Source organism: Tursiops truncatus, chromosome 10, assembly GCF_011762595.2.
Source record: "Tursiops truncatus isolate mTurTru1 chromosome 10, mTurTru1.mat.Y, whole genome shotgun sequence".
Taxonomy (NCBI): Eukaryota; Metazoa; Chordata; class Mammalia; order Artiodactyla; family Delphinidae; genus Tursiops; species Tursiops truncatus.
Genome location: NC_047043.1, coordinates 95,425,534 through 95,441,542, shown reverse-complemented (window position 1 = coordinate 95,441,542; position 16,009 = coordinate 95,425,534). Strand labels below are relative to the sequence as shown.

The window sequence follows — 16,009 nt, the reverse complement described above, 5'->3', positions numbered from 1 at the left end:
CGGAAAAGGCTCGAATCCGGACGGAGCCATTGCTCCCTCAGAGGGAGGGGCGCTTCCGGCTATTCTGCTGTCACTGATTGGTTGCCGCTCCTCCCGCCGTGTGTGAAAACACAAATGGCGTGTTTTGGTTGGAGCAAAGCGCCTGTCAGTTACAGCCTCGGGAGTGCGCAGCCGCCTGGAGACTCTCGCATTGCCCCCTGGGGCGGGTAGGTAGGTGGGGTGGGGAGCGAGCTGGACTGGCGGGCGCGGTCGGCCTCCCGCGGCGGGGAGGAGAGGGTCAGTGAAAGTGGCTCCGTGCGGACGTCCTGCCACCCTCCCCTTCCTTCGGGGGAGTCGGTTTACCCGCCGCCTGCTTGGCTTCGGCATCTGATTGGCTGCTGAAGCCCCGGCAACGGCCCCTTGTTATTGGCTCGGGTCCCAAATGAGCGAAACCACTGCGCGGGTCGGCGGGGAGGCGGTCGTTGGTACGGCCCTCCCCGAGGCCCAGCGCCGCAGTGTCTGGCCCCGCGCCCCTGCGCAACGTGGCAGGAAGCGCGCGCTGGAGGCGGGGGCGGGCTGCAGGGCCGAGGCTTCTGGGTGGCGGCGACTGCGGCTCCGCCCTGGGCGTCCGCCGCCTGAAGGACGAGACTAGCCCGACGTGCTCCTGGACCCGTGGGGGTGGAGGAAGGAGCGGGCGTCCGTCCTGGTGGTTTGTGGGTGGGAGGCGCATGGTCTCCAAAAATCGGCGCGAGCTGCAATCCAGAAGGAGCTGCAGAGGAGGGGGCGGAGAGAAGGCCGCACCCTGCTCGGCAGGGGGAGGGGAGTGCCGCAATACCTTTATGGGAGTTCTCGGCTGCCTCCTGTCTCCTAAGGACCGCCCTGGGCCTAGAAAAATCCCTCCCTCCCCCGCGATCTCGTCATCGCCTCCATGTCGAGTCGCTCCTTCTCGATTGTGGGCGGGATTCTTTTGCCCACGCTTAACCTGATTCCTGGGCGTTGTCCTGCAGGAAACTGAGCAGGTGTAAGATTATGAGGACGAGCCCAGTTTCTCTACCCACAGACTTGAGTTTGTGTCACAAAGTAATTATAATAGGGGTGGAGGGGGGAAATGGAGTCCAGGCAACACCTGGGGCTGATTTTATGCAGCGAGACTGCGTGTTATTAGTTCTTAAGATCTTTTTTCGCATTTTTCCTGGAGATTAAGGGAGGTAGATGAAAGGCATGATCTCCTGAGTTTTAAACTTTACCCATTTGAAGCCCTTGCTACACCACCAAAATAGAGCATCTTAGATTTAAATCTTAAAATTTTAGTCCCCCACCCTTGCATCCCCAGGGTCAGGCATTTTAGCAACTCTCACTCATGCTTTCAGCCCATTTTCTATTTGTTTTACTTGCTCATTTAGTCCCAGACATACCATTGGCTTTCTTGTCTCCTGTTTTGGTAGCCCGGTAAGTCATGAAACCACACAGGCTACCCAACTTGAGCATAGGCCTCACTCTTGCCCAGCAATGCGTTTATTTCTCCTTTACGGATATTCTTGAATCTTCACCTTAATTTTCATTTTGTCCTTTTCCCTCATGTGGGATTCTATTCCTGACCCTCTTCTCAGTCCACATGATTTTGGCTACTGCTTTCCTGAGAATTGGGTGTGAGGTTCAGCAACATCTCTCTTTTATGTCCTTTGAATACCTTTCAGTCCATCTCCAGTGCTGTTCTCATCAGTAACTGAGCTCAGTTGCCATAATGTTAATAGTCTCTGAACTAGTGTCTCCATCTCCGGTATCTGCTGTTACAACTTTTGTGTGTCCAGGACAGTTGTCCTAACATAAAGATAGAGCATGAAAATAACTGATCCAACTCCATTATTGGCTCCCTAACTACTGACAGGATGAATTCCATCGTTGCAAATGTGATATACAAGGTCCCTCAATGGACTGATCTCACCTTAACAGCTTTTTCCTTTGCCACAGTTTTCTGCATATACACACAAACACTACTTCTCAAGTCACACTGAATTGACTGCTGTTTACCCAAATCATAGTGAGATTATCAGACCTCCTTGTAGGGTGGTTCCTCCTGGAATGTTACCCTTGATAATCCTTACCCTTCCAGTAAAAACTGTTAAGACTCAAATATCATCTTGCCTTCTGTGATCTGCCGTCCTTTAAGCCAGACTCGCCTACAAAAAAGTAAGTATTGCTTTCTCTTGGTCCCAAAGCAGGTTGAATCATAGCACTTCTCAGGTTGTTGTTGTTGCTTGTTTAAATTCTCTTAACTATTCGGAGCTTCTTGAGGGCACAGGCTCTTGTTGAGTCTTGTACCTAAGCTCCTAGTATATTCCTTGATGGCTAGCCAACCCTAAATGAAAGAATGTCTTTATAAGGTTTGATAGATTGGCCTCTCAAACACTTCTTTGTGCACTTGCTAATGCTCTAGATTAGCACTGCCCACGAGAACCTTGTGCAGTGATGGAAATACCCCATAGTTGTGCTGTCCAATATGGTGGCCACTAATCACACATTACTTTTGAGCCCTGGAAATGTGGCTATTATGACTAAGGAAGTCAGTTTTTAATTTTATGTAATTTAAGCTTAAATTGCCACTGTGGAGGTGTGGCCATAGCCACAAAGTTGTGTTGTAGATTGCAGAATACTTAATATGGACATTGATAATTTTGTCTTCATACTGAGCAGTAAGGAAATAAAAGTTGAACCTTTCTGGCCCATTTAGGTGTGCGCCCCGCCCCCCCCCCACCAAGTTGGTTGGTTGGTTGGTTTTTTGTTTTCTTTTTTTGCGGTACTCTGGCCTCTCACTGCTGTGGCCCCTCCCGTTGCGGAGCACAGGCTCCAGACGCGCAGGCTCAGCGGCCATGGTTCACGGGCCCAGCCGCTCCGCGGCATGTGGGATCTACCCGGACCGGGGCACAAACCCGTGTCCCCTGCATCGGCAGGCAGACTCCCAACCACTGCAGCCACCAGGGAAGCCCGGTTGGTTTGTTTTAAAACTTATTTGTATACTTTAGCTGACAGCTGAATCCAGCAAACCATTACTAAAGATAAACCTGCCTTGGACAATGGTGTGTTGAGAAAGCAACTGTTGATTCGTTTGAGTTTCAAGAAGGCATAATGGATTTTAGGAAAGTGGGATTTCATTAAATCATAACGGTGACAGAAGTTTAATGAGGAATAGGACTATATCTGATGTTAGTGAAACTAGCCCTGAATTTCAGTTCTACAAAGTTTTCAATTTTGGAAAAACTTCCATCAGAGGAGGCCCTAAGTATCATATCTTAAGTTACAGGAAATCATCACAAAGTAAGTTTTCATTCTGATGAAGTATAAATTAATAGATATGTTTTAACACCAAAATGCTTTTTGGTTTGTATGCTAATATAGATAGCATCTTGTAAATTTCAAATTTTTTATATTTAAAAAACAAGTTTTTTAACTTAAAATTTCTTAAGATTTCTCCTTAAAATATGAGAAGTGCACATAATTGGCTTGCTATTTAATGCAGATTCCCAGTCCCACACTCAGAGATTCTGAATTCAGTTAAGACTGGTGGGGGTCACTAGAATTCTGTGTCTTTTATATGCTTCTGATGTTGGTGGCCCAGAAAGCACACTACAAATACAGACCCGAGGGGCTACAGTATGCCTATCTTACAAAAATGATTACAACTTCAGGGAAACTATGTCCCCTCTACTTTGTAATTTTTTCCTCCAGAAAAACTGAATAAATGGGGAAACATTTTGAAAGGCAAAAAAAAAAGTTATATTTAATAGTTTGGGAAACATACAGGTCAGACTGCTTTGTTTTAAAAGGAATGTTAAACTATTCCAAGTAATCTTTTTTTTTTACTTTTTTACAAAGAAAGTTCCCTCTTTTGTCTGTTGTCCCACTAAATGCATTCCTCAATGATACAGATTTGTTCTTGATTCCCTGGTGCCTGAACACAGAACTGGATACTCAATAAATGTTGATTTTATTGATTTATATGTGAAGTTTGTTTTCAAGTAATAGTTTAAATCCACAGAAGCAATGCTCCTTTTATGGAGAAACTTTAGGATCATACTTAACCCAAGTCACCTGATATTCTATTCATAAAGGAATCTGATGCCTCATGGTCTCTGAATACATTTGTCTGCCATTCAGCTCTTCCTTGGGTTTCCTGTGCAAACCCTTGCACTCATCCTCTTCCTATGCTTGACTTCCTTAGGCTTTATTACAATTTTTTAAACAAAGCAGCTACTTACCTCCTTCTGAAGTAGAGCCATATTATTTCTTATACTCCTAGGACAGAAATTAAATAGAATGAAAACTTGTACTTGCATGAGAGAGTTGAAGGCTTTGTAAGGGATTTTATAATCTTTTTTTTTTAAGATTTAAAAAATTTGAACTACATAATGTTTCTCTCATTTTTTATGCACGGAAGAGGTTTGGTGTAATTATGGTTTGCAACTGTTAATCCAGAATATGATAGGGATCAACATCACAAGTGTAAGACTAGTTTGTTTTAAGCCCATCTTAATTTTAGAGCACATTGTTAGGTCACATATCCAGAAGTCTGGTACTTTACTTTGCAGGCTGAGAATTCTTGATTTAGTTACATAGTAGTGTACAACTTTATTGGAGGATGTATTTCTCCAGAAGACTTTGCTTCTTATCCATGACTCCTCATGGATTCTTGATGGAGTGGGTGAGAAACTGGGTTATTAGAGAACTGTTAATAGAATGGCATAAAATATTTAGGTTTATTTTATCTAGGCCAGTGTTGAACTTGATGACTTATTCCTGGTATCATGATGTATACCTTCCTGGTGACTAGAGAGATTATTTTCTGCCTCTCTGATTATATCTGGAAGTCATGGTTACACTTAATAATTCTACTTTCTAGCTTTTTTCCTGGACCTTTGCTTTGTACTGGTACTTAGTCACCCTTTGTGTTCTAGTTTTTTGGGTTTTTAAAAAACATGTTTACGATTGGCTCTTCCTGCTGACAACAGTAACACATTTTCAGATCACATTTATAGAATTGGTTATGTTACCAGCTAATGAACCCCACCTCTAGTATATGGATTTTAGTCAATTCAGTCAACACTCTTTACAGACTTTCTTCTTTTTACTGACCTTTGGTTAAAATCTCATCCCAGACTTTTTAGTATAATAAGTAGTGGCAACTTACTAGTGCATACTATAGGCAAAGCTAATGGAAACACAGGTTAGAAGAAATGAACTAATAATATTCATTGAGTGCCAGTTGTGTACCAGATAGTATGCCAGACTCTGCCATTGTATTTAGTGTGGTTCTAATACATGAAACCTCATCTTACAGAGTAGGAAACTGAAGCTGTGAGGTTGAACAACTTTCCTATAGACATAGCAACTAATTAAGGGCCAGGGATTGAGACTGATCTGACTTGCTTAGTCAGTATTCCTTACCAATTTAGGGTACTGTGTTTCTCTGATGGAAACAGTCTTTTAGGAAATTTAATCTGGCTACAGATGCAGGATGGGTTGTAGGGTTGAAGGCAGAGAGACCGCTTAGGAGATTCTTTTACAGTAGTCCAAACAGGAAGTGATTAGGTCTGGTATACAGTGATGGCAGTCAAAATGGAAAGGAAGTTAAAAGAGTCAGACTGACCAAATGGTCACTGAAAATGGTCTCGACACATCACTTCTTAAGGAAGCCTTCCTTGATGCCTTAACTCCACTGTATTGGGTACCCACCTGAATGCTGTCATAGCATTTCTCGCAGTTGTAATTAGTAATTGGGGTTTTTTCCCTATTTTTTTAGGTTGCTCCTTGAGGGCATGACATTGCTTGTTTATGGCTATATCCCTGTTGTGTAAGCATACAGAAGTCTTCAAGGTCAAAACTGTTTTCATAACACAGTAAGTCCCCTACATACTAACCTTCAAGTTGCGAACTTTCAAAGATGCGAACATGTGTTTTCACGTCCGGTCGTGTAAGTTAGTTCACGTGTCTGGCGTACATTGTCACATGCCTGCAGCCTCTACAAGTGGTTGTGCTTTTTTGTACTTTACTGTATACAGTAGTATAGTATCTTTATTTCAAGCCCAACATGTCCAGAAGCGCTGTAGCTGGTACTGCTAAGAAGCCCCAAGTGATAACGATGGAAACAAAAGTGAAAATAATTGAGAGGGTGGAGCGAGGCGAAAAGATGGTAGACGTTGTTCATTCTTATAACATGAATCGTTCAACCATCAGCATGATTCTAAAGAACAAGGACAAGATCATGGAACATGTGAAGTCTGCTGTGCCAATGATGGCGACAATAATGTTGAAGAAGCGGGAAAAGTGATGGAGATGGGGAAACTTCTCAGTGTGTGGATGCAGGATCAGCATCAGCATCGAGTCCCCCTCAGCTTAATGCTGATGCAAGAAAAGCTAAAAGGCTTTATGAAGACTTGAAGAAGAAACATGGTGAAGAACCAGAGGGTGCATCTTTTAATGCCAGCTATGGCTGGTTTCATCAGTTCAAGGCTAGAGCCAACCTTCACAATGTAGAAGTAAGTGGCAAGGCAGCGAGTGCAGATATGGTAGCTGCCCGGGATAAGGAGTCCAAAGAGGTTTTTAGCAACTTAGTGACCCTCAGAGAGAAGCTGGAGCTAGATCTGCAAGAGGACGACTTCATTGAACTCCTTGCTGTGCAACACGAGGAGCTTACTAACGAAGACCTGATGGAATTGGAGGCCCAGAGAAAGGACGAAGAGAGACAAGAGGAGGAAGTAACCGAAGAGATTCACGACACAGGAAATGGCAAGGGGATTTTCTTTATTCGAGGAGGCACTGTTAGTTTTTGAGGTGCAGGATCCGAATGTAGAACAGTACATGAAGGTTGCAGCAGCCGTTCGGGATGCAATCCAGTGCAACCGTGTCATCTACAACGAGAAAAAAAGAGCTACTACCCAGACATCATTGGGTTGTTTTTTCAAGAGGGTAGATAGAATTGAATCCAGCAAGGAACCAGAACCTGTGCCATCAGTGTCAGGTGTGAGTGAAACTGCAGCTTGCCTTTTGTCTCCTGTTGCTGACCATCCCTGAGTTCTACCATCTTCTACCTCCTCTCCCTCCTCCAGTCAGTAACTCTTGCCTGTTCACTCGATGCCAGCCCTTGTATGCCAGCTGTTGTACTGTACTACTGTACTTTTTAAGGTACTGTACTGTAAGATTAAAAATATTTTATTTTTTGTATTTATTTTTATATAAACCTATTATTAGTACAGTACTACATAGCCGATTGGGTACCTAGGCTAACTTTGTTGGACTTATGAACAAATTGCACTTATGAATGCCCTCTTGGAACTGAACTTGTTCGTTATGTAGGGGGCTTACTGTACTAAGACGTAACTTACCTTTTCAACTCATTCTCACAAGTACATAGAGGCTACATGATATGTGTTGGATGACATCATCACTAATGTTAATTGAATGGTGCTGTATATTCTTGAATTTTTCACAATTTCCTAAGGTCGTAGGTTTAGGGTATGAATATCTGTGTCTTTAGAAATTCACTCTTCAGGTTATACCTCCAAAACCCCAGCAAACCTCAGTATTATGCAGTTATTATAAAATCTTGTAGTTTTCCTTGCACCTAAGCATAAACATGAATACATTCTGTTATCAAATAAGGTGATGAATATTTCACAGAGTTGTCTGACACATAGGGAGAATCAACTCCAAAAAACTATGAGAAAAACCTACTGAAGTATCTTAAAGGATAGGTTATTGTATGAGATTACATGCTTTGTAATGTGCCATTCTTTGTTGAAAATAGTTACTTCCGTGAAAGTGTTAATATTTTTACTGTATTTTACTTTTTTTCTGTTTTTCTAATTATGGTAAAATATTGGTAAATAAAGCTACTTGGAGCCCTCAGTTTTTAAGAATGTGAAGGGGTCCTGAGCCAAGAAGTTTGAGAAAGCTGCTGTAGCACAGTGTATATTGTAAGCAAACACTCAGGCCTGTTGAGTAGCTGGATGTAGCTAAAAATGACTCCCAGCACTAAGTGTGGATTACTGGGAGGATGGGCACGCTAAGACAGGGAGCAGGTTTTAGTGGAGAAAGATAGGTTCCTGTTGAGTTTAAGTAGGACTTACAGGAGAAGGGATAACAATAGTAGGCAGTTGGAAATTCAGAATTTGGGCGTGAGAAAAACTAAAACACCATTCTCCTTTGCAGTGAAAACTGCTTTCATCATGGAATATATCACTGAACAGCTACTACCTCACAACTGATTGGCATACGTGTTAGCCTTGGGGCAAAAGTATGAGGGTGACAGAGCAGGCTTCTTGTAAACAATGATGAATATTTTCACATTGTGCACTTTTTAAAATTTGGCACAGGAGAGACCTATATATGGTGTTTCTCCTGAACTTAAAAAAAAAAAATGTAACCAAGGTACAATAATTTGATTTTTTTTGTCCTAGAAGTTTCAAACTTTCATCATATTCCCACATAACACCTCATCTGAACTTGGAAAAGGCTATGCTTAGAATAAGGATGTTCTACTTTTCCTATGCCTAGCTCAGTAATTAATATTAAGCACTTGTGGGCATGAGTATACTTCAGGCACTTTACAGACCTTTTAAAATACTTCCTTTTTTCAGTCTTCAGCTTACCTTTTGGTCCTTGCAGTGGAAACATGAGCCATGTCTGCAATGTGACATGTCAGAATCTAAAATTTTCTGAAAGTCTTATTACCATTTTAAAAGAAATGTTTAAACAAATGTTTCCCTCTCTAGTCAAGTAGTATATTGTCTCTGGGAGATAACCATCTTCCTTTAATTTCATTAAATTTATAAAATCTGTCTCAATGTCTGTTGTTTTTTTTCCTCTCTAAAATGCATTGAATGTCTGCTCTATAACTCAAGTCATTCTGTTTTCAGATTACTAAGATTACCTTCCCCATCTTTTTACATCCCCATGGTACAGGTCTGTTTCAAAAGTTGAAAACCAAGGTCACAGAACTAGTAGGTGGCAGTGTCATATATAATTCAATCTCAGCTTTTCTGAATCCTCATGTAGCGCATTTCCTGTTCCTGTCACCAGATTACAAAACAATACTAGAGAGGAAGATGGCAAACTATTACAATGTTCGCTACATACTTATATCATCTTAAATCACATCTGTTCATGTTTTTATGATGGTATTTAATAGGACTAAAGCTATGATATATTGAGCACAAATTTGATACACGTAAAAACAGCCAATATGCAAAAATACCCATTTGTTCAACAGATATTAAACGTCCATGCTGATAGGTAATGTGTCAGGCAGTTGATGAACAGTAGAGAAAACATGGTCCTTGTACTTTTCCAGTCCTATGGACTGCTGACCAACACTTAGAGGTTTAAATGGTTTCTTTTGTGAGAGGTGAAAGGCTGTTTGTTCTATGTTGAACCCATAATAGTGAAACTGCATTCTGATGACCTTAAAAACTCCAGTCTAGGATATAAGACCCTTATAAATGTCTTACTTCCAATTCATTCTCAAGGGTGAGGTATATCAGAGAGAAACCATACAAGGACTGTTGGCTCTGCTGCTAATGTGAACTCTATTCTTTCAAAGGAAAGAAGTACTGTGTCCTTTTATTCTAAATGAGACATCAAAAGTTAGTATGTTACTGACATGACACTGAAAATCTAAGCTGAATGCAGCCAGAAACTCCAAAGTAAACTGAATACAGAATGCCACATAAAACCCCAACTCTGTTGCACAGAAGCACTGTTTTTACAAGGACTTGATGTTTAGGTTATTTCATTTTCCACTGTCTTGGGAAGGACTTTGCTACTGCAAAAGCAATTAAATATGAATAGTGACTGAGAAAATAAAAGAACTTACACAAAGTTTTTAATTCAAAGATACATCAGTTTGTTCTCTAGTCCTTTAGAGAAGCCAACAAAAATACTTTGACAGGTTTATGTTTGACTTTGAAAGGCATCACCACCTTTGTGTACTGAAAGAAAAATTTATTTAAATATGGCTTGTTGGTCCCATACTTCATCTACCAGTGTAATCCCTGCTGTTTACAAATAGAAATGTCTATTTAGTTCTATTAATCTGAATAACAGATGCATATTGTAATTTTTAAAGCAGATAGTAAACTTTTCTGTAGGTCTTGTGAGATTTCACCTTGTCATGGGGCAAACACTATTTTACAAAGTGTAATAATGCTTCATTTTTTAAAGTTGAGGTGAAGAACCTGAGCAACTAAATAACAAAGCTGCAGAGGCAATGAAATGTAACCTCACGATCTGATTATGCTCTCTGCCTTTCCCTTAGGCCAGGGTAGCTTTCCACCTGCTACAGTGGAAAACAGGAACTGCTATAAAGCCTGAAAATAAAATGTTCTAAACCCAAATCCCAGAGTATTTTAGTAGGCTTAGCATCTTTAAAGCATTTTAAGAAAAGTACTAATTGCCCAACTACAACAGCTCCAAAGAAAAGCTCTGCTTTCTCTTAAGACTTGTTCCATTCTATTCACACCTTTTGCTATCTAGGGTGAAGAGATTTACACCAAACATCACTTTTATTAATACTATTTTTCTCTCAAAGCAAGTTCTTCATGCTGACATGTCCACTGTCAGGAAGCACTGGCAGCGCTACTAATCATCTTCAGTCTTTGCATCACCAAGGAGATCTTTCTCCATCTTGTTCTGAAGGATGAACAAAAGTTTGAGGTGTACGTTTCAGAAGATAAACTGCAGCATGAAGACCCCCTATGTTGACCCAGACGGTATGTACCTTCCGCCACAGGTGTCCCATTCCAGATAATGCCTGTGTACACACAAAAAGTAGAAAAGTAATTAGCTGATAACTGCTTCTCTACCAACCAGGGGTCTTAGTAAGAAACACTGGGAGAAAACAAATCTTATTGAAATATCCCCAAGTATACTTAAAAAGGTCCTAAAGTTGTCATGGGCTGGCTGAGTTTTCAAGCTAACGTACGGCACCTTGATAAAGCATTTCTTGTCCTGGGTCAGTAGTACAGCTTGGCCTGTCCCTGGCCTACAGACACGGCTCATCTCCCGTAGGCAAGCTGGATAAAGGTTCCAGTTTCTCTTCTTGGAGCCCATCCTATAAAAGAAGGTCTAATGAGTCACTTACTTTTGCAAAAAATAAGTATCTAGGACTATATGAAATGAGAAGTTACTAAAAACTCATTTTCATTGCAATAAGAAAGTCCTGAGGTATGAAAAACAGTTGCCTTCTAGAGCCAGACCTTTGTCATTACATGTCAATGAAATGGTTAGATTTAGTTAAGTTGTTAAGAATTCTGAATGGGATGAACTGGTTACGGAAAAGATCTGACAACTATAATAGTTATGTTAATAGTTATGTAAATTGTCCCCTTAATGAGTATAAGCAATCATTATGTAAATGAAACCAGTGATTAAAAATATCCTGATAACCAAGTTTTCCTCAACCTTTCTCTGAAGTATTAATGTAATTCAACAACGGGCTACAAAGTGGATAAACCTGTGATGGTCAGGATCAAAGTGTAGTTAGTACATTCCTGAGTTCTCATAAGAAACAAAATGGGTGAATCTATCATATTGTTACATTCTTAAGTGAAAAACTGTTAAGTCTGCTAAAAGAAAACGGAAGATTTCTGACAGAATAAGCTCAAGGAAAATACAACAGATTTAGAAGACAAGTGGGTACTAATATAACAAATGAAAGTAAAATTCATTTTTTTACAAGTCCCACCTTTTTCCAAATGGCATGTCTGTTACAATAATGTCCACAGAGCCAGTTCTTAGTGGCAAGTTGCAGATATCCCACTGAATAGTATCTATGGGCAAGCCCCAGGACAGTTTGCTGTGGCGACAAAAGAAAAGGTGCTTCAACATATCCCGAAGAATGAAATTTTAGAAGACTTTTCTTCTGAAGAGACTGCTATAAAATACAAAAACTAAAATAATAATATCAGTGACAACATCAAGAACTTAGTAAAAATTTTTAAAGTAGCAGGTAGGCAGAAAGCATAGGTCATAAGCTAAAACTTTTATAATGACAGTCCGTAAAAAAGTAAATTAAAAAATTAGTTAAGATTCGTTTTCAAAAGCTGTCTATATCTGTTTCATCTACAATTTAAGAAGACAGATTAAGGGGAAAAGACCGTTAACACAAAGAACTGTAGTACACAACTTGAAAACAGTGTTGAGGCAGTTAATTACCTAACTGATGATGTAAAAACATTGTTGATGAAACATACACTGGAAAAAACCAGAACACTAAAGAGAAAAAAGCTGATGAGGTGACACACCTGAAGGATAAAGTTTGGTAAGTCTACACAGAAATAACAGGAGACCTAAAGAAACAGGTATGTAAAATTAGGAAGTATAGAGGTACTGGTCTTAAAATTAAAAAACATGTATCATACTATAAAAAAACAAGAGAACAAAAAAGTTAACATCAAAAAAATAATGACAGAAGGCAGGATGAATATAATAATATAAATGATTTAAATCCTCCCCATTAAGGCAAACCTACTAGTTTAAGAAACAAAATTATAACAGGCAATAATAATGCACAGGCTAAAAATTAAAAGCAAATCAAGATTATGAGCAGAAATTAAATGTTGTAATATTGATATTTAATAAAGAATTTAAGAAAAAATAAAATGCAATAGAGGTAATCACTACATAATAGGAAAAAATACAGATATTAAAAATATGTATTACACTCACAAGCACCAATAGCTACAATAAAACAAAACAAAAAAGGCAAAAAATATTAAAAGTCAATGTAAGATTGGGACTTCCCTGGTGGTCCGGTGGTAAAGAATCTGCCTTCCAATGCAGGGGATGTGTGGCTTTGATCCCTGGTCAGGGAACTAAGATCCCACATGCTGCGGGGCAACCAAGCCCACATTGCCACAACTACTGAGCTCCTGCGCCTCAACGAGAGAGCCCATGTGCCACAAACTCACAGCTAGAGAGAGAAAAATCTACACACCACAATTAGAGAGAGGCCCGCTCGCCACAATGAAATATCCCGCATGCCTCAATGAAGACCCCGTGTACTGCAACTAAGACCCGATGCAGCCAAATAAATTAAAAAAATAAATATTTTTAAAAAATCAAGGTAAGATAGAAATAGTACAGGTTGAACAGACAAAAAGTGAAGATGCAGAGGATATGAAAAATGATAAAATATTCAGAAACTAGAAAAATTATTTGCTTAAAAATATCAGGTTTCAAAGAAACCCTAGTCATGTACTATGCCTCAGGAAAAATCTCAAATATAAAACAAAATATACCATAAAAATTCATTAATCACAATAAAACATAATATAAAAATAAACTAAAAGCTTTTAACTACTTATGTATAAAAAATGATCTAAACCATTGGTCCTCAAAGTTGGGCCACAGACCAGCAGCATCAACATCACTGGGAAGCTTGCCAGGAAATGCAGACCCTCAGGTCCCATCCTAAACCTACTGAATCAGAATCTGTGTGTAGTTAACAGGTTACCCAGGTGATTCATCTGAACATTAAAGTTTGAAAAGCACTGTCCTAAACAATTAGAGAGAATCAAGTATATAACAAATCATTTAGAAAGTAACCAAAACAGATTTATCAAAATCTATAGGATATGGTCAACAGGAGTACTTAGCATAAAAGTCAGCTCTAGTAAAAACTTTTATTAAAAAGAAGACATTGGGCTTCCCTGGTGGCGCAGTGGTTGAGAGTCCGCCTGCTGATGCAGGGGACATGGGTTCATGCCCCGGTCTGGGAGGATCCCACATGCCACGGAGCGGCTGGGCCCGTGAGCCATGGCCGCTGAGCCTGCGCGTCTGGAGCCTGTGCTCCACAACGGGAAAGGCCACAACAGTGAGAGGCCCGCGTACCGCAAAAAAACAAAAAAAACAAACAAAAAAAAGAAGACATTTACAGCATATAACTTAAGATTTTAGATAACAAATGAAAAGACCTCAATAGGAAATAGGAATAAAAAACAAAAAGCATCAAGCATAAAACCACAGAACAAATAGTATATGAAAGAACAAAACAAAGCACTGGCAATCTAATCAAAAGGGAAAAAAAAACTAGCAAAGAAAAGAGGATAAGCAATATACAGACAAAATAATATTAAGGCATACCATGTATAAATAATATGAAAATTTGCATAAAATGAACAAATATTCTTAAAAACAACTGATTTCTACTTACAAATATAAACCTCACATTAAGGGTCATGGAGGCAGCTGTGAGGTCAATCATGGGATATAATGACTTCCTGTGCTCCTGGATATGAAGCACCTGTAAGACCTAACAAATCTGCTTACCGCTACATATTTCTGCCACCTTGTAAGAAAATGAAGGACTCCAAGCAGAGGAGACCAGAGAAACAATTTTGTGATGAGGCGTCTCGTAGGAAACTGCAGACCAAGTGCTATTTCAACCAATTCTTCCCAAAGACAGCTGAGACTTTGAAAGAATGGTGAAAGGCTGGCACAGATGGTGTGTCGTCAAATCCAATTTGTAGCAATGGGCTAGGGCTTAAGGTACTATAGCAACATACATCTCAGGATGGGAAATTTCCCAGAGGCTAACAGACTTTCAATGCACATATATCAAAGGGATATGGCTGAAGGACCTTGGAATATTTTGCTTGGAGAAGAGAGGATGTGGAGAGCTGGGATAAGGAGAGGAGGGTTGGTAGCCCTTTAAATATCTGATGTTAATCATCACTGTGACACAGAGATAAGATTTTTCTTTATGGACTCAAGTGGAAGAAAAAACCCAGATCTGTACAAGGTACAGGGAGAGATTCATGTTCCCTAAAAGATATGACTAGCACTCAAAGCTGTGCTAAGCTGGAATCAACAGCCTTCAGAGTCATAAGAGGTGTTTATACAGGCTGGAAGACCACTGGTCAGGATCTCCTACAGGACATTTAGGGACTGTAGGGACAGCTTTCAGGTCTTTTCCAACTCTGAGATTTAAGTGCCAAATAACAGAGGAAAGGCTAAATAAACTGTAATATTTCTGTACAATGGAATATTATGCAGTCATTAAAAAACAGATTGAATAAAAACATAAGCGTTTGAAAATTTTTTAATGTTTTCAACTGTTTAATTGCATTAGAAGATATTAATATTTTAATATGTACTTGTTTTACAAGAACCTAGAAATTTTGAATTGAGAAAATGATTACAAAGCATGTCTATGTGTCAGTCTGAGTTATGAATGAATTAGGTCCTGGGGCCCATGTGGTCTTGTAAGACTACAATCATCAAAAATGGTCCTGAAACATATAATAAGAGGACATGAAAGCTAATATGTGTGGGATATGCAAATATTTGAACATTAGATTATTTTCCCCCTGGTATTTCTCTAATACTTATAGCTTGTAGCAGAGGACTGAGTTCCTTGTTGGTGTTCAATTAAGTTTCAGATATGAGAGTGCACCGCTGCCACTTCGGTCCTCTTCCCCGACAGCTAGGAGGACAGCTAGGGCCCCTTCTCTCACCCCCTTCACGGGGTGCCTTCTCCAAACTACATCACTTATTCAATACTAAAACATTTCCAGAGAAAAGACCACTAGTCAGTTAGGAGGAGTCTTGTGCCTCTGTTAAACCCCCAGCTGGATGCCTGCATGCAGTAATGGAAAACTTATGAAATTAAAATGAATCTATGCAGTTCTTCCACTACATGGGAAAAAAGATATCTGAATAAGGAAAGAAAAAGGAAGACAGAAATAAAAATAGTTGCATTAGGGTGGGGGAAATTATAGTTAAATTTAAAATATTTTAAAAATACAAATTAGTTTCAATCAACTTTTAAAATTTAAATGGAGTTTCAATATATTCATTTGGCTATAATACTGTCACAATGCACTGGTTGTATTAGTTCATAAAGCCAATAAGAAAAGTGATTATTGGACTTCCCTGGTGGTGCAGTGGTTAAGAATCTGCCTGCCAATGCAGGGGACACAAATTTGATCCTGGTCCAGGAAGATCCCACATGCTGCGGAGCAACTAAACCTGTGCA

General features: G+C 39.8%; 1 protein-coding gene and 1 long non-coding RNA gene across 8 annotated transcripts in view; one reads left to right on the top strand and one right to left on the bottom strand.

The window, feature by feature from the left end:
• The window catches only part of LOC117313759 (uncharacterized), an 82,659-nt gene that overhangs the window by 370 nt on the left and 66,280 nt on the right, over positions 1 to 16,009 (top strand). The gene's annotated exons all lie outside the window — the stretch shown is intronic.
• Positions 7,182 to 16,009, bottom strand: part of THUMPD3 (THUMP domain 3 tRNA guanosine methyltransferase) — a 28,072-nt gene continuing 19,244 nt past the window's right edge. For 5 of the 7 annotated variants that reach the window (XM_019944646.3, XM_019944645.3, XM_019944650.3 and 2 more), the window contains 3 exons: positions 11,717 to 11,827; positions 10,960 to 11,083; positions 7,182 to 10,783 (listed from right to left, as the gene is read on the bottom strand). In XM_019944646.3, coding sequence (XP_019800205.1) covers positions 10,634 to 10,783; positions 10,960 to 11,083; positions 11,717 to 11,827 — 385 coding nt within the window. In that variant the 3' untranslated portion in view covers positions 7,182 to 10,633. The remainder of the gene's footprint in view (positions 10,784 to 10,959; positions 11,084 to 11,716; positions 11,828 to 16,009) is intronic. The other 2 variants (XR_004528619.2, XM_019944649.3) reach the window with 1 other exon arrangement.